The sequence below is a fragment of the Dipodomys ordii genome, unplaced genomic scaffold, assembly GCF_000151885.1.
Source record: "Dipodomys ordii isolate 6190 unplaced genomic scaffold, Dord_2.0 Scaffold42, whole genome shotgun sequence".
NCBI lineage: Eukaryota > Metazoa > Chordata > Mammalia > Rodentia > Heteromyidae > Dipodomys > Dipodomys ordii.
Genome location: NW_012267258.1, coordinates 1,571,962 through 1,590,776, shown reverse-complemented (window position 1 = coordinate 1,590,776; position 18,815 = coordinate 1,571,962). Strand labels below are relative to the sequence as shown.

The 18,815-nt window shown below is 39.8% G+C and overlaps 1 protein-coding gene across 1 annotated transcript in view; it reads left to right on the top strand.

Moving 5' to 3' along the window:
* Dip2b (DIP2 disco-interacting protein 2 homolog B (Drosophila)) overlaps nucleotides 1-18,815 on the top strand; it is a 130,413-nt gene that overhangs the window by 36,551 nt on the left and 75,047 nt on the right. Inside the window, exons 5-7 of the mRNA XM_013018690.1 lie at nucleotides 8,478-8,690; nucleotides 12,026-12,181; nucleotides 13,521-13,640. Of these exons, the coding sequence (XP_012874144.1) occupies nucleotides 8,478-8,690; nucleotides 12,026-12,181; nucleotides 13,521-13,640 (489 nt within the window). The remainder of the gene's footprint in view (nucleotides 1-8,477; nucleotides 8,691-12,025; nucleotides 12,182-13,520; nucleotides 13,641-18,815) is intronic.

Here is an 18,815-nt window from a genome sequence, read left to right as displayed (position 1 = left end):
CCTTCCTTCCTTCCTTCCTTCCTTCCTTCCTTCCTTCGTCTTCTTCTATTACTGGGACTTGAACTCAGGGCCTGGGCACTGTCCCTAGCTTTTATGCTTAAGGCTAGTGCTCTACTATTTGAACCATACCTCCACTTTGGACTTTTTGGTGGTTAATTACAGATAAGAGTCTCACTGACCTTCTTGCCTGGTCTGTCAAACCAAGATTCTCAGAGCACAGCTTCCTGAGTAGCTAGGAATATAGGCATGAGCCACCAGCACCCAGCAGGACTCTGTATTCCTAAACACTCTTTGTCTTTCTCCATCCCTTGACTTGAAGATGTATATAGACATATGTGTTCTTGATCATGTTATGTATTTTAATAATTTTGTGATTACAAAGGTACAGTCTTTTCTGTGAAGACTTGGATTTTACAGAGCGGAGTATTGGTTTCCTGTCCCTTTATATTCCATTATGGGAATTGCTGAATAGTATCTGAGAAACCTTGAGGTGCTACTAGGGACATCTGTATTGTCAAGTAGAAGAATTTGCTATCAGTGAGGAAGTGTGGAGGGGACTTTACCTAACAGTTTTCTTACACAGTTTCTATGTGGACTAGATCTCAGTGCTCTAATTCAACAATTTCTACATGACTAGTACAAATACTTCAGTGAGGGAATTTGGGAAGAACTGTATCTTCAGGCTTCTGTAAACACCTTTCATTTTAGATTGTAGAATTTGCTGTTCTCACATTAGAATTTAGATCTTCTCTCTACCAGCTATTACCTGTTCCAATTGCATTTTAAGCCTATATCTGCATCTCCCAGCATGCTTTGACTATCAAACTCAGATGTGTCAGACAGGCTTTATCGTGTATGTTTTTTTTTAATTGTGAGAATACCATACAGAGGAGTTACAATTACATGGGCAATATCGTGTATGTTTAAGACTGATAACTCAGAACCCTCAACTTAAGAAGAATACTGAGGCTGTTGCATTCAAGGGATGGAGAGATGGAAGAGAATCGACATTATTGGTTGTTATTGGTAGTTTAAAAAAGTAACATCTGGCTAGTATAAAAATGGCCTAAGAAAGATTTGCTACATTTACAGAGGAAAATTAATGTAACATTTCACAATATTTTCCTCATCTCTTTTTATATGCTGAGAGGTCACCCTATACATATCACAGAATACGTTTCAGGTCAAGGCCCTTACTCTGCACATGCTGGCTTGTGTGAACCTCACTCTGGGATAACTCAGAGAATGCACTGGCCAGTCAGTATCTCTCCCTTATTGCAAGGTGCTCAACACAGACCTGTTTCATTTACTGAACTGAGGAATAGTTAGAATGACTTTTGGAGGGATTTAACAAAAAGGATTAAGGAGTAAAATACATCACAAATTCTGCCTTCATTCATAGTATCATAATTTGGAAATTGTGGAAAAGTCCTAGCATGCAAGAGAATTTGTCTCTTTTTTGCGGGGGGAGGAGTCCGGTCGTGGGGCCTGAACTCTGGGCCTGGGCGCTGTCCCTCAGCTCTTCAGCTCAAGCCTAGCACTCTACCACTTGAGCCACAATGCCACTTCTGGCTTTTTTCTTTTTGCTTATGTGGTGCTGAGGAATCGAACCCAGGGCCTCAAGCATGCAAGGCAAGCGCTCTACCACTGAGCCACCCCTTCCCAGTCCCGAAAATAGAAGATCTCATTCAATCTAAAACTTGTATAGTGCTGTGTATACTAATTTCTGCTGTGGATTGGAAAATTTCAGTTTGCTAAGTTGATAGCAGTCTGTGGTCCTTTTAGTGCCTGTAGCTTTTTCAGTCTTTTAAACTGCTTGAATTACTGCCATGTAGTTCTCTTTGTGTGCTGAAATCAATGTCATGAGGCAATTACCTCAGCTCTTTCTTTGTAGGGGTTCTTTGTGTAACACTATTACTCATTCATACAGAAAAACACAATGCAAAACTACAGCATTCATTCCTCCCCCCTTCTGAGCCTTTTCTGTCCTTTGGATTTATTTACTGTATTGAGAGTATATAGGTGACCAGTGAGACAATGTAACAACACTAAAGCATATAGTACACCAGTCACCTGGCCTGGGTAGAAAGAAGCTTAAATGTCGACATCTCAGTCATACAGAGCCTTGCTTGAGAAAATTGCCATTTTTCTGTGTGACAGCAGCCTATCTCCTATTTCTTCATACTCTCCCTCTTATTGGTATTTTTCTTTTTCATTTATTTGTTCTTTGAAGCTTCTACTTGCAATCATCTGTTACCTTCCCAGTTGAGGAAGTATGTTGTACAGTGGTTGTTGGGATGATACTGTCACTTCAGTGTATATTCAGTGTTTTTCTAAACTAATGTCTGAACCTTATTTTGGTATCAGCTGTATGAGCCTAGTGCAGAAACTATCTTCCAGGGATTTGCCTAACGTACATTCCTCAGATTGTGTACACTCACTCTTAAGATGTTACTGGCCTTTCATCAGGCATCATTTTCACCCTTACAAATCTGTTTAGATTTTTTTTTCCTTTCCAGCTTTATTGAGTTAGAAACTGATATCATAAACAGTTTTGGTATGGGGAGGAGAGGGAGGCAGTTGCTGAGGTACAAGCCCAGAGCCTCACTAATGCCTAACATTCCCTCTGTTGACAGCATATATTTAAAGTACACACTTTGCCAGGTTTTGACATAGCAATACCATGAAAGTATGACCATGGTTATGATAATGAACATTTCCACACCTGCTTAAATTTTTTCTTTTTTTTTGTCAGTCATGGGGCCTGAACTCTGGGCCTGGGTGCTGTCCTTCAGCTCTTCAGCTGTAGACTAGCGCTCTACCATTTGAGCTTCAGCCCCACTTCCAGCTTTTTCTGCTTATGTGGTGCTGAGGAATCGAGCCCAGGGCCTCAGGCATGCAAGGCAAGCGCTCTACCACTGAGCCATCTTCCCAGCCCCCCTTAAATTTTTTCTGAATGCCTTTCGCCTGCTTCTCCCCACCCTCATCCCCAGGTAAACATTGGCCTTTTTTTTTTTAAAGTCTGCTTTTCTAGTATCTTAACCTAATAAAATCATATTGTTTTACTTGTCTTTTTGCAGGTGGAAGGGAAGGGTCTGGTTTCTAAAACTTGGCATAAATATTTTTGAGATTCATCCATATAATATGTGGCACAACAGTGCTTCATTCATTTTTATTGCTGAGTTGAATCCCACCACATTTTGTGCATTGTACTTTACCTATCCATTCATTTGTTTGTGGATGTTCTCATTTTTAGTTGTTACAAATGAAGCTCCTATTAACATTCATGTACAAGTCTTTTTAGTAAACTGTGTGCTTTCGTTTCTCTTGGTTAAATATCCAAGAGTACAGTGTATAGATATGTAGAAAGTACTTATAAAAATTTGTTAACGAGGAGCCGGGCGCTGGTGGCTCACACCTGTAATCCTAGCTACTCAGGAGGCTGAGATCTGAGGATCGTGGTTCAAAGCCAGCCCGGGCAGGAAAGACCGTGAGACTCCTATCTCCAATAAACCACCAGAAAACCAGAAGTGGCGCTGTAGCTCAAGTGGTAGAGCGCTCGCCTTGAGCTGAAGAGCTGAGGGACAGCGCCCAGGCCCAGAGTTCAAGCCCCACGACCGACAAAAAAAAAAAGAAAATTGTTAACGTTTTTAATATAATAAGACACTTTCCCCTGAGAAGAAAAGTCATTTCTATGCACATGGCTAAGACATATAACTATTAGCTGTTAGAACACAATAAATTTAAGACTTTTTCTTCCCTTAATATCGACAAGCTAATTGTTCATATGTTTTCTGATTGGTTACAAATAGATTGTAGGCTTTTGGTGACCAGGAGTAAATGATTCTGTGTTTAAATCATACCAGGTTGTAAATTACAAGACAAAGTGTATTTTCAAAGTTGTTTCCTGTTATGTAGACATGGTTATCATATTCAAGTACTTAGGAAAAGATTTTGGTTGTAATGGATAACAGTTTGAGTTCATATTTAACCAGCTCAATCGGTAGGAAATGAACTGTATTTCTATTAACACTGGTTGTGCCAAAATTTTTATAGATCATAGCAATTTTCTGAGTGAGTTTTGTCTTGTTAAGTAGTGTAAATCAGTCATACAAAGGGGCTTCATTATGATATTTACATACATGAGTATGGTCAGATTTATAGCCTCTGTTACTCTTTCTTAGCCCTCCCTATTTTTCTAAGCTACCAAATAATAATATTGAAAGTATGCCATTTTTATTTTCTTTTTGTACAGAGATGTAGCTCCAGAAGGATATAGTGCACTCAAGAGGCTGAGACAGAGGATCCTAAGTTCCAAGCCAGCCTGAGCTACATCATGAGACTTTGTCTCAAAAAAGAAAAGAAAAAATATGTAGTTTCAAGGCTTACATTTTGTGTGAACTTAACACATAATCATCTTGAAGTCTTGACCAGCCAGTTTTGTGTCTGAGCTTGCTCAAGGAAGAGTTATATATAGCAACCACAAACTCTCAAGTTGCATGATTATCATTGTATATTTTTCTGCTGCAATTTTCAGCCCATTGCTATCATCTTTACCTTCATGTTCTTATGAAAGAACTAGTTATTTAAATTATTCCTAAGGCAAATTTCAGCTACTGTTACAAATCAAAAAGAAACGGCCTTTAAACCATTCTCCTAGGAAAAAAGGGAAGCTGATTTTAATTGGCCATCTGCTGTGTGCTGGGGCTACTGTGTGCGCTCTTTCATGGCCTCCCACTGTAGTTATGATGAAAATAGACTTGTTTAGCATGGCCCTTAGCAACCCTGTGCTGCCTCCTCCTCCTTGTCCAGTCTTATCTTTCATCACTATGGGTTTTGCATCCAGTGCTTTGGTTTGTCTCACTTTATTTAAGAATTTCATATATGCCTTGTCTACTGTCTCGCCAGGCTCCCTCACATACTATTCCTCTCTTCCTATTGCTGCTCTCTGCCCACCCTAGATGAATACCTATTTACAGTCCAGACCCTATGAGAGTAGGGGCTGTATTTTCCTGCTTATTAACATGTTATTCCTGCCAACTACTGTAGCACTTTGTCTCTTTGTTGGTTGAACAAACAAGCAAATAATCTTAGCAAATGGATTATTTTAACCCTTAGTCACAGAGTTGATAAAGTGGTAGGCCCCAGAGTTCAAGTGACAGACCCACACCAAAGCCATCTAACTATACTAAGCTGTTTCATAGCTGTGAGTCATTAAACACTCTGAGGAGGAATGGAAGGTAAATTAGGTAATTGAGCTGAAATAGTACACCTAATTGTATAATTGATCCACTACAGAAACATAATGAAACCAATTTTCCATAAACCTAATCAAGAAAATTTAAAAATTGAATTACTTTGATTTTCGACTTACACACAAACTAAAACACTGCCATAAAGGCAGCTTGCAAATAAATCCACAGGATTTATTTGTGGGATTCTGAGATGTATTACCCTGAAAATACTTTTTTCTTGGTATTCAATTAACCTGCCCCATTGTGCCCCCCCCTTCTTTTTTATATCTACAAAGGTAAGACTTTTCCTCCTAAGGAACAGTTGAAATACTGGAATATTGTCTGGAAAATATACAAAATGCTTTCTTTAAATAGTTACAGATATAGTTACTGTTCTTTTTCTGTATTTTCTTTTAAGAACCCTGCCCTCTTTTTCCAGTATTGGGATTGAACTCAGAGCCATGTATTTGCTAGAAAAGCACTCTACTAACTAGCTGTGTCCCTAGTTCTTTTGTTTCTTAGATAGGGCCCTTGCTTTTGCCTAGGCCAGATTCAGATCAAGCTCTTCTATCTCTGCTTCTGGAAAATAGCTGGGCCCACAAGCATGCGCCTTCAGCTTTATTCCTTTTCTGTTTTTGGTCGGTCGTGGGGCCTGGGCACTGTCCCTCAGCTCTTCAGCTCAAGGCTAGCACTGTACCACTAGAGCCACAGCACCACTTCCGTCTTTTTCTGCTTATGTGGTACTGAGGAATCCAACCCATGCAAGGCAAGCACTGTACACTGAGCCACTTTCTTAGCCCCAGCTTTGTTCTTGAGATAAGGCCTTGCCAACTTTGCCCTATCCCACCTCAAACCACTGTCCTGCCTCCCAAGTAGCTAGGATTATAGGTGAGTGTCACCATGCCCAGCTTAGCACCTCCTTTTTCATTATTTCCCTTTTAAGGAAACATCTCCTTGCTTTATCCATTTGAACAAGTCATTAATTCTCCCTGCCCTCTCTTTTCTCCCTCTATAACTCCTCACAGTGTTTGCTCTATTTATATGGACTAAGGTTTCACTCCTGTGGAACTTGTTGCTCACCCCATTTCTCAGCACGTGTGCTCTAGTCCTTGAGCATGTATGTCTCCTATACTATGACTGCAAGCCATTTTAGAGAATACACTGTCTTAAGCACTCACACATCTCATAATCTTTTGGACCTGATATATTTTCCAGCACATTTTATAGTTAAGTACTATTTTTTTAAAGGCACATCTTAGCTGGGTGCCCATATCTCAGGCCTATGAAGTAATAATTTGTGATAGTACAGAGCAATAAAAATATTAATAATGCTGGGTTCTGGTGGCTAATGCCTGTAATCCTAGCTACTCAGGAGGCTTTGATCTGAGAATCAAGGTTCAAAGCCAGCCTGGGCAAGAAAGTCCATGAGACTTTTCTCTCCAGTTAACCTGTAGAAAACTGGAAGTGGTGCTGTGGCTCAACGTGGTAGAGTACTAGCCTTGAGTAGAAAAGCTCAGGACAGCACCCAGGCCCTGAAAGTTCAAGTCGGATAACCAACCCAAATAAGTAAAATAAGTAATAATATATATTTGCATATATATCATTATTTTAACTGTTTTGTTTGGGCCTATAGAATTAGACTTCTAGATTGTGTTTTGTGCTTGACTCCCAAGGTGGGCTATTAATAGTTTTTTCAGCCCTATTTCTCTGGTTCTTTGACAGTTGACATGGGTCAACAGTCTCCTGTGTTAGAGAAAAGTTTTCTGCAGAACTAATCACAAAACTTTCACTTTTTTTCCCTACTAGTTCTGAGATTTGAACATAGAGTCTTATATTCTTCTCTCAGCTATTTTGCTCACTGCTGGTACTCTACTGCTTGAGCCATGCTTCCAGTTCCTGCCTTTTGCTAGTTATTTAAAGATAAGAAAAATCTGGAGAATTTGTCTCTCCAAGCTGCCTTTGAACTTCAGTCCTTAGATTTCATCCTCCTGATTTCAATTTAAAAAAAAAAAAGTTAAATGGGACTAGGAATGTGTCTCAGTAATAGAGTACTTGCCTTGCATGATCAAGGCCTTGGGTTCAATCTCCAGCACCACAAAAACAAATAAGAACTAATAAATAAATAAATTCGTTCTAAAGATCACAAATTATAGTCACCCCCAATCATTTAGAAGGGCTTGTCCCACATCAGACCAATGCCCCTTTAACTTTATGCCCTCTAAGCTTAGTTCCAGACTTCTTTCTCCCTCAGCCTTTGCTTCCTTAGATTTGGTTGAATTTTTTTTCTTTTTTGTCAAGCATGCTTTTCTACTTTAGGCCTTATTTTCCTGATGTCAGAGCCAGGCTAAATACAGGCATCAGTGAATTTCTCACAGTTTTCTGACTGAGAAACAAGAGGAAATCCAGATGTTTTGCACTCCCCTGTCTTATTAGGAAAACTTATGCCACACAACTGGCCAGCTGCTTTTCTATTGAACTCAATGAGGGCCTGTAGCCAGTGTCTTATCCCCACCTCAGTTCCCCATCCCCTAGTCCACTATTTGGCACATATACTTTTTTTTTACATTTGATATTGGGAACTATATTTGGCTTCTATCTTTTCCTTTCATTGGCTCACTGATTTTTTTATATTTATAATTATCTAGGTATTGTACAGAGGGGTTACAGTTACATAATAAGGTAGTGGGCATATCTTATTGAACATTGTTACCTGCTCCCTTGTTTTTCTCCCACTTTTCCTCATACTCCCCCTAGTACATACACTTTTAATAAGAGTTAAGTTTTTATTTCTCTCTATCTGATTTTTTTTTTAAAAAGTTAGTATTAACAAAGACTTGTAAAAATTAGTATGAATTAGTATGAAAGCTGGTTAGGTTCTCTCATTAAGAGACCCAGGGAGATAACATATTTTTGCACTTCAATTTTATTTGAACATAAGTGGATAAACCAGAAGAATTTATGCATTAATTTTTAAGCTCAGAACAGGAAAATAGCAAAGTTAAACATGTTTTTAAAAGAAAACAATTTAAAATGACCTTCAAAGTTAGTCTGTTCTATTTTACAGGTTTTAACCCCTAGATCTTTCCTGAGGTTTCAAAAAAAAACAAAACTCCACCTATTAATCTAACTTGAGAATGCTAATGTTTTGCTGGTGTCAACATCGAATGTGTGATCAATGAACAAGAATGAAAAGTCTCTGTTGTAGGCAGGATGGAGAACTTCTTTTTTTCTAATTCCACACAGACACGTCTTCGGCCTCTGAGGATGAAGGCTCTCTGAGACGCCAAGCTGCGCTCTCTGCTGCCTTGCAACAGAGCTTACAGAATGCCGAGTCCTGGATCAACCGTTCAATTCAGGGATCGTCCACTTCTTCATCCGCATCTTCTACGCTGTCCCACGGAGAGGTCAAAGGAACCAGTGGGTCTCTAGCTGATGTATTTGCCAATACTCGAATAGGTAGGAGCTGGATCTACCCAAGAAACCCAAATTATATTCTATTTGGCACCCAGTATCCAGGAAACAGTTTATGATTGTGTTAGGGTTTTCAATGTGGCCTGCAAAAAATATAATCAAGAGAGAACTGTTAATGAGGTAAAGAAGGAAACACCAGCAATACATTTGCTACAGGAATAGTAGGGACCATCTACATTATTCATGCAGAGGGCTGTCCACCTGAAGCCATATTTGTTTCCATAAGCAATACTCAAGCTGCAAGACATAACACCAGTCTTAGGAGAGGTTTGTTCCAGCAGCAGAAAACCATTTCATACATTAAAAGAGCTAACATATGTAACATCTTACGTATTCCCATGATGTTTATCTATATTCTGTCAAAAATTATTAAACCTGAGCAAATTCTACATTTTCCAATATGAGTGAAACCTTTTTGTCTTTAGCCTAAAGGCTGGATTTATTCTCCTTGCTGCTATGGTATTGCTGCCTCCAGAGTGTGCAGGCTGAGGACATTAGTACTCTGGGAGCTGCTGGCTGCCTGAGTGCTACTGTATGGAGTGTAGCTTTTGCTTGGCTCTGCTTTATGTTTTTATGTAATTTTTTTAAAAGAGTTGTGATATCTGCAGATAAAGATAATAGATCTCTGCTTTGGTTTAATTGGTTGGTACAAATTGCAGTAAGTAATATATGTTAATGTTATGTGTCTGTGATGTCTTTCCCTTTTTTTCTGGACAATCAGTCATATTTTGGTGTCTTTTATTTATCACTTTAATAACTTTGATTTCTGAAAAGAACAAGTAGGAAAAGTCTCCATTCAAATTCATAATTTTAAAAGGAAATAGTTAACCCTGTGATTGCCCAAATAGAAAACCACGGATAGCCAGTGACTACAGCTCTCCACTGTGTAATCCACTGCCCCTCCAGAGCAGCTGCATACAGATGCATGTTCACTGCTTCTTCTTTCTTGGAGGGTAAGCACCAGAGCCAGGGTCCCTGAGGTTTGATTTCTATGTTTGTTTAAAAGAGAGGCCTTCCACTGGTGGCAAAAAAAGTAAAAAAGCAAAAACAGAAACAAAAAAACTGTCTGGATTTTTGTTACAGGGTAATTTCTGTGGTCACATTTTTTTTTTTTTTCTGTTGCTTCTATGACACTGTAAAAAGTTACTACTGGTTCAGTTACAAAAACTATTCTAACAACCTGGTACTAAGATCTGAACTCAACCTCATGCTTTCTAGGCAGGCATCTACTGATGGAACCACACTCAGCCCTTTTTTGCTTTAATTACATTTTGGATCAGGTCCTGCGTTTTTGTTTGGGGCTAGCCTAAGGCCATGACCCTCCAACCTATACCTCCCTCATAGCTTGTATTACCCTGCTCAGCTTGTGGATCAAGGTGAAGTCACAGGAACTTTTTAATCAGGCTGGCCTCAAACCACAATCCTACTGATATCTGACTACTAATTAGCCATTGTTATAGGTGTGAGTCACCACATCTAGGATTCAATATTATTGCTTTACAGTTGTTTGCTAGCAGAAGTAATTCATGTTCCCAATAGGAAAATTCAAAAGCTTAGGTAAAAGAGAAATTTAAAAAAAATCTATAATCCCCTTATGGATAACACTTAATGTATGATCTAGATTTTATTTATATATGAATAGGTAGGGCTTTCATTTTAATTTTACAAAAATTGTCATACACATAATGCTCATTAACTGCTTTTTTTAGTAGCTTACCACAAACATCTTTCATATCACTATGATTATTTTTTTATGCTTTTAAAGTATGCCATTGTCTTTCTATGCTTGCTTTATTTAGCCATTCCCCTGTTTAGGACACTTAAATAAAGAGTACCTAACTAGGTGCTAGTGGCTCACTCCTATAATCCTAGCTACTAAAGAAGCTAAGATCTAAGGATCACAGTTCAAAACCAGCTTGGGCAGAAAAGTCCATGAAACTCTCATCTCCAATAAACTACTCAGAAAAAGCTGGAAGTAGTGCTGTGGCTCAAGTGGTAGAGCCCTACCTTTGAGCACAAAGAGGCTCAAGGGTATCGCTCAGGCCCCAAGTTTAAGCCCCAGGACTGGGGGGAAAAAAAGTTTTCTGTCTATGGGAATGAACATACTTCAGCATACAATAGATTACAATAGTGTGTATTTGTTTATTACCTTTGGGTGTATTTCTGTAAATTGAGTTGCTAGGATAAGTAAAAATACTCTATATTAAAAACATTTTTAATTAGTGTATGTATACTTGTAATATAAAAGGGATTCATTGTGATATTTCTACACTTGCACACAGTACATTTTGATCATATTTACCCACTCCATCATATTCCTATTTCTTTCCCTTGCTTCTCCCTTTTTAAATGCATTTGTTATCATGTTATGCTATGGAAAGGTATACTGAACTGTACTTGTGCTAGTGTAGTACAAACTTCAACAGCTATCAAACTACTAATTACAGAACTTTGGAGCATAGAAACTTTACTCCAAAATTGATTAAGTTTTTGGCAACATAACCCTATTGAATAGGTCTCTTCCAACTTACAGTATTCCCATTTTCTGTGTTAAGAATCCTTTCATAGGCTGGGAATGTGGCTTAGTGGTAGAGAGCTTGTGTAGCATGCATGAAGCCCTGAGTTTGATTCCTCAGTACCACATAAGCAGAAAAAAACTGGAAGTGGTGCTGTGGCTCAAATGATAGAGTGCTAACCTTGAACCACAGAAGTTCAGGGACAGTGTCTAGGACGTGAGTTAAAGCCCCAGGACTGGCAAAAAAAAAATCCTTTCATGAAGTAGTATACTGTCACTGTTTGACTTCTACTTAGAGCAGGAAGTACCTTGTTGCCAAGTAGCACCAGTTCACTCTTGTTTATTTTGTAAAAATTAGGAGTGGATTTTGGTTTTCTTCCATCTGAAAATCTGGGCACTCTGACCCACTCCTAAGATGTGTGTGTGTGTGTGTGTGTGTGTGTGTGTGTGTGTGTGTGTGTGTAAGGAAGAACATTCTATATTTGAGATACTTTAGAATATCAGTAGTCAGAATCTTGCTCACTTTGGTTCTATTTTGAAATAATATTTTATTTTTATTGTCACATTAGAATTCAACCAACCTTTCTGCATAGAAAATGATCTTTTTAAGAAATAGTGGCTATGTGATTTGACCTTACTAAAGTTACTCATCTTGATAATAATTTGGCAAAGCTTTGGCTTAATTTCTAATTTGTCCCTTTATATCTTGCTAGTAGATTTTTTTTCTTGGCAAAAGAAAAATTAGCAATTCTTATTTTTGCTGCTATTGTCATAAAATTCTAAGTTTTGTTTTCTCCCTTCTTAGAGAATTTCTCTGCTCCCCCTGATGTCACTACAACTACCTCCTCTTCCTCATCATCGTCCTCAATGCGCCCAGCAAATATTGACCTGCCCCCTTCGGGGATAGTTAAAGGCATGCACAAGGGATCCAACAGGTCCAGCCTTATGGATACAGCGGACGGTAGGGAGTTCTTTTTGGTAGCTACATAGAGGTATAAATTAAAGTGGAAAATTTCAAGTTGGAAACTAATTCATGGCCAAAGGATTGAGTAGCTGTAGAAGTAGGTCATAGTTGTGAGCAGGCCATCCTGAGTGCTCCTTTCTCCACTTGTTCACATTCAGCTAGCGTTTCCAAAAGACACTTTGAACCAAAACCAGAGTCATAAAGAAAAGAATTATTGTAGCATTCTTTTATAAGCTTGGCGCCAGTGGCTTATACCTGTAATCCTAGCTACTTAGGAGGCTGAGATCTGAGTATTGAGGTTCAAAGCTAGCCCGGGCAAGAAAGTCTGAGCGACTTTTTTTTTTTTTTTTTTGGTCGATTGTAGGGTCTGAACTCTGGGCCTCAGCACTGCCCCTCAGCTCTTCAGCTCAAGGCTAACACTCTACCACTTGAGCCACAGCATCACTTCTGGCCTTTTCTGCTTATGTGGTACTAAGGAATCAAACCCAGGGAAACCACTTAGAAAACCAGAAGTGGTGCTGTGACTCAAGTGTTAGAACACTAGCCTTGAGCTGAAGAACTGAGGGACACTGCCCAGGCCCAGAGTTCAAGACCCACAATCACAAAAAAAAGAAAGAAAAGAAAAAAGAAAAAAAAGAATGCTACAAGAACTTGGGTTCTGGTGGCTCACACCTGTAATCCTAGCTACTCATAAGGTTCAAAGCCAGCCTGGGCCGGAAAGTCCCTGAGACTCTTATCTCCAATTAACTACCAGAAAACCAGAAGTGAAGCTGTGATTCAAAGTGGTAGCCTTGAGCAAAACAGCTCAGAGATACAGCCCAGGCCCTGAGTTCAAGCCTAACAACTAGTGGGGAGAGGGGGAAGTTATGTTAGAAGAGGAAGGGGAACTTAGTTGAAACCATTAACACCCTTTGTTCTCTTTTGTCATCAAATTTGTAACTTACATATTTGTTACTATTTGGCAGTTGAATTAGAACAAGTCTGTGGACAAAGGCCAAACATCATTAGGAAAGAAAGTTCCTAAAAGAATGGAGGCTCCAGTATCTCACGCCTGTAATCCTAGCTAATCAGGAGGCTGAGATCTGAGGGTCATGGTTCAAAGCCAGCCCATGCAGGAAAGTCTGTGAGACTCTTTTCTCCAATTAACCACCAGAAAACTGGAAGTGATGCTGTGGCTCAAGTGGGAGAGTGCTAGCCTTGAGCTGAAGAGCTCAGGGACAGTGTCCAGGCCTGGAGTTCAAGCCCCATGGCCCACCCAAAAAAAAGAATTGAAGAGCTAAAATGTCCTTTAAGTCAAAGTAAATTTTAACTGAATTTATAATTTTTTCCCTTATAGGTGTTCCTGTCAATAGCAGAGTATCCACAAAAATCCAGCAGCTTCTCAATACTCTGAAACGACCCAAAAGGCCTCCCCTAAAGGAATTTTTTGTGGATGACTCTGAAGAAATTGTGGAAGGTAGTAGTAAAAATACCACAAACATGCTCATTGAACAGATATTCTCTAAACAGTTAGTATACATCAACTACATAAAGTTAAAGATTAACAAGACAGTTCTTGGTTTAAAAGTTCTCTGCTTTTTCTTTCCTAAGGATCATTTGTGTTTTAGATCTCAAATGAAAAGTTTTAAGAGGGAAGGTAGTGAAAGAAAATCCTAGATATAACCTGGAACATGTACTTTGAACTTAGGAACTATCCCAAGTACATCAGTTGTGTGTGCGTGTGTGTGTGTGTGTGTGTGTGTGTATGTGTGTTTGCACATGGAACATGTACTTTGAACTTAGGAACTATCCCAAGTACATCAGTTGTATGTGTGCGTGTGTGTGTGTGTTTGCACATGTGCATGTGTGCACCAGTACTGGACACATGCCAGTACTGAGGCTTAAACTCAGGGTTTGGATAGGATCACTAGTCTTTTTTTTCTCCAGGCTGGCACTTTACCACTTGAGCCACAACTCCACATACAGCTTTTGGTGGTGGGTAACTGGAGATGAGACTCTTTTCTGCCTAGGGCTGGCTTTGAACCCTGATCTTCAGATCTCAGCCTCCTAAGTAGCTGCAATTATAGACATGAGCCACCAGTGCCAAGCCCAATTACATAATTTTAAAAGCTATTATGTTTGTCCATTTTCTAAGATGTAGATGATAAATTTAACCTCAACTGTTTACCTGGTCTTTTTTTAATATCATAACATAAGCCTTTCATTAAATCATCCAATCAACATATAAATACTTGCTTTTTTATAAGATAATATGTAGAAAATATTCAAAGGTGCAGCAGAATGCAGTCATTTCTTTCATGTTGTGAGTTAGACCAGGGCTAAGATCTGTCTTTGTGGAAACTTAGGTTAGCAAATAGGTTTGTCTTGGCAGATATGGCAGTAGAGTAAAGGGAAGAAATAGTTTCTGTCTGTGTGGTTAGAAATGGCTTCACAGAGGAAGAGAGGTAGTCATCAGTGTTTTATTTGTTCAGTCATTTGAAAAGTATTTATGGATGAAATCATACTTTGTTTAGGAGTCAATAGGAGACAATGGGAGGGAAATGAGTTATAAACCTTGAGAAAATGAGAGTGGCTGTTTGAAGCGAGGTGATGATAGATCTGCCTAAGAAAGGAAGAGACAGACATACAGGCTTACTTTTGTTAGGTAAACTTGGTAACTTTATGTTTTTGTTTTTGTTTTGTCTGTGGTGGGTGCTGAACTCTAGACCTGGGCACTATCCCTCAGCTCTTCAGCTCAAGGCTAGCACCCTACCACTTGAGCCACAGTGCCACTTCCAGTTTTTTTCTGCTTATGTGGTTCTGAAGAATCAAACCCAGGGCCTCAGGCATACGAGGCAAGCACTCTTCCACTGAGCCAACTTTCCAGCCCCTTTTCTGCTGGTTTTTATATCCTGACTACTAACTAGTAGGCTTTGATCATATCAGTCTGTTAATGGAATTAAGCACATTGGTAGACTAGATCTGTCTTGCCTTAGCCCCAGTTCATATAGTGGGAAATAAAAAGCAAGCTATCAAGCTGGGAATTGGTGGCTCATGTGTGTCATCCTAGCTACTCAGGTGGCTAAGATCTAAGGATCATAGTTTTTTTTGTTTTTTGTTTTTTTAATTGTGAAAATACCGTACAGAAGGGTTACAATTACATGGGCAAGGTAATGAGTACATTTCTTTTTCTTTTTTTCTTTTATTTTTTTGCCAGTTGTGGGGCCTGAACTCTGGGTCTGGACACTGTCCCCCAGCTCTTCAGCTGTAGACCAGGGCTGTCCCCCAGCTCTTCAGCTGTAGACCAGGGCTCTACCACTTTAGCCTCAGTCCTACTTCTGGCTTTTTCTGCTTATGTAGTGCTGAAGAATTGAACCCAGAGCCGCATGCATGCAAGGCAAGTGCTCTACCACTGAGCCACCTTCCCAGTGCCATTAGTACATTTCTTATCAAGCATTGTTGCCTCCTCCTTTGTTTCCCTTCCCATCCCTTCCCATCACACCTGCCCCCCCAATTCCCCCCCAGGATCACAGTTTTTTAAAAGCATCTTGTGCAGGAAACTACCAAAAAAGCCAAAAGTGGAGCTGTGGCTCCAGTGGTAAAGTGCTAACCTTAAGCACAAAAGCTCAAGAACAGCACCCAGGCCCTAATTCAAGTCCCAGGAGATATGCACACACACACGCACACATACACATAGGACATAATGAGGGTAAGGTAAGAGTCTGTTATTTAGGAGTTACTAAACTTATTTATTTTTGTTGATTGTGTGTCTTGAACTCTGGGCCTGGGCACTGTCCCTGAGCCTCTGTGCTCAAGGCTAGTGCTCTACCATTTGAGCTACAACACCACTTCTGGTTTTGTGGTGGTTAACTGGAGATAAGAGTCTCACAGACTTTACTGCCCAGGCTGGCTTTAACTGTGATCCTCAGATCTCAGCTTCCTGAGTAACTAGGATTACAGGCGTGAGCCACTGGCACCCACTGTCACTAAACTTATTAACTGTCAACTGCATTCTTTTTTTTGTGTATGTGCTGGTCCTGGAGCTTGAACTCAGGGCCTGGGCACTGTCCCTGAGATTATTTTTTTTTCAAAGTTAGCAGTCTACCACTTGAGCCACAGTATCACTTCTGGCTTTTTCTGAGTAGTTTATTAGATATAAGAGTGTCTTGGGCTGTGAAGGTGGCTCAGTGGTAGAGCACTTGTCTTGCATGCATGAGGCCCTGGGTTCGATTCCTCAGCACCACATAAGCAGAAAAAGCCGGAAGTGGTACTGTGGCTCAAGTGGTGGAGCTCTAGCCTTGAGCTGAATTGCTGAGGGACAGCGCCCAGGCCCAGGGTTCAGGCCCCATGACTGACCAAAAAAAAAAAAAAGTTTCATAATGACATTGTCCAAAAAGAAATGTACTCTTTTTCCTGACTATAATCCCTCTGTGCATAACATTTATAATAACAACAAAAGTTGTTTGTTTGTTTTTTTTAAAGAGTCTCATGGACTTCCTTGTCCAGACTGGCTTCAAACCACAATCCTTAGATCTCAGCCTCCCAAGTAACTAGTATTACAGGCACTAGTGCCCGCTTCTATTTCTTTCTTTCTTTCTTTTTTTTTTCTTCCCCCGATTTCTTTCTTGATGCACTGGTATTCCAAGTGCTCATGCCAAGAATAGTCTCTGTAATGCTTCTAGCACTGTGTATTGCCTTGATAATTGAAGGTCAACATTTAATTAGAAAGCATTTTCAGAATAGAGCTAACTGCTTCTACTTATAAATAGGCAAAAACTGCTTACTTGGCTAATTATTACTTTTTAGAAAGTTGCCTGTGTGTCTTTGGAAGTGTCAACATGTGTTAAATAAACATGTTTCCCAAATCTGTCATTAATTTGTACACCAAAACACAATTTATTTCCCATTTGATTTGTCTACCTAATATTCCTTCTTCCTCCTCCTCTTCTCCCGTCTATGCCTCTTATCTTCCTTTCACTTGGCAGATTCCTTCCCCCCTAAACTTAGCTCAATCATTCCTTCTTCCAGAGAGTGTCCTGCCTCTTCTGTGTCCTCTTAGTGTGTTGTCATGCACTGCTCAGTGATCCTAGCCTTTGCTTTGACGGTGTATGTGTTCCCCACACACTCATATGCTGCCAGAGCTCAGATTCACACCAGAAACTTACCAGGCACAACAAAAAATGATTGAAAATGATTCAAGCATTTATTTCTTCCCTGAGTTTTATTTTGAGACAAGACCTTGCTGATAGCCAAGACTTGCTTGTAACTCATGTTCCTTCTGACTAATCTCCCAAGTCTTAGGATTACAGGTTTGCTTCGCCACACCGAACTTGTTTATTTTCTCAAAATTTATCACATTCTGTCTATACAGTTAACAACTACTTGACTTTTTATTCCATATGTAGTGATTCCATCTATGAATATATAGGGTTTTAAAAATTATTTGAGGGGCTGGGAAGGTGGCTCAGTGGTAGAGTGCTTGCCTTGCATGCATAAGGCCCTGGGTTCGATTCCTCAGCACCACATAAGCAAAAAGAAAAAAAGCCGGAAGTGGCGCTGTGGCTCAAGTGGTAGAGCGCTAACCTTGAGCTGAAGAGCTGAGGGACAGCACCCAGGCCCAGAGTTCAGGCCCCACGACCAGACCCCCCCCCAAAAAAATAAAATAAAATAAATAAATAAATAAAAAATAAAAAATATTTGATTAATTCTTGTTCATTGTAGAAAAAGTAAAAGGGCTTTAGTTTTATCTGTATGAAAGAATATACAACATTTACTTCTGATTTTTGGAATAACTATGTTAATAATCTAGCTGGAAAAAATTAGTTGGGTTTGTTTTTGTTTTCTTTTTTTGTCGGTTATGGGGCTTGAGCTCGAGGCCTGAGCGCTGTCCCTCAGCTCTTCAGCTCAAGGCGAGTGCTCTATCAATTGAGCTACAGCGCCACTTCTGATTTTCTGAGTGTTTATTGGAGATAAGAGTTTCACAGACTTTCCTGCCCGGGCTGGCTTTGAACCATGATCCTCAGATCTCAGCCTCCTGAGTAGCTAGGATTACAGGCATGAGCCACAGACACCGGTTGTTTTTGTTTTTTAATTCAGTTCAAGGCAGCTAACTTTGCTTAGTAACCCTTATGTTTTAGGCACTATAGGCTAATAAGGCTGTCATTGTTGACAGAAGGTTGAGGAAGGAGGATTTTTTTTTTTTTAACTAGTAATGGAAACCGGCATAGTGCTCTCAGTAAAGGTAGACTAAGGGCATTGCAGGAAAGGCCTGTTATCCCATCACTTGGGAGGTAAAGGCAGGTGGATCTTAAGAGTTTGATGTCACTTTCAACTACATAGCCAATTCCAGGCCAGCTGAGGAAGACATTGTCTAGGTAAAATAAAAAAGCAAGTGGGTGGACTGCTACCTCTTGTAGGATCATTAAAGAAAGAATAGTGTTTCTGGGTTTTTGTTTGTTTGTTTTGGTTCCAGTCCTGGGCCTTGAACTCTGGGCCTGAGTGCTGTCCCTGAACTGCTTTACTCAAGGCTAGTGCTCTACCACTTGAATCACAGTTTACTTCTGGCTTTTTTCCTTCTTCCTTCCTTCCTTCCTTCCTTCTTTCCTTCCTTCCTTCCTTCCTTCCTTCCTTCCTTCCTTCCTTCCTTCCTTCC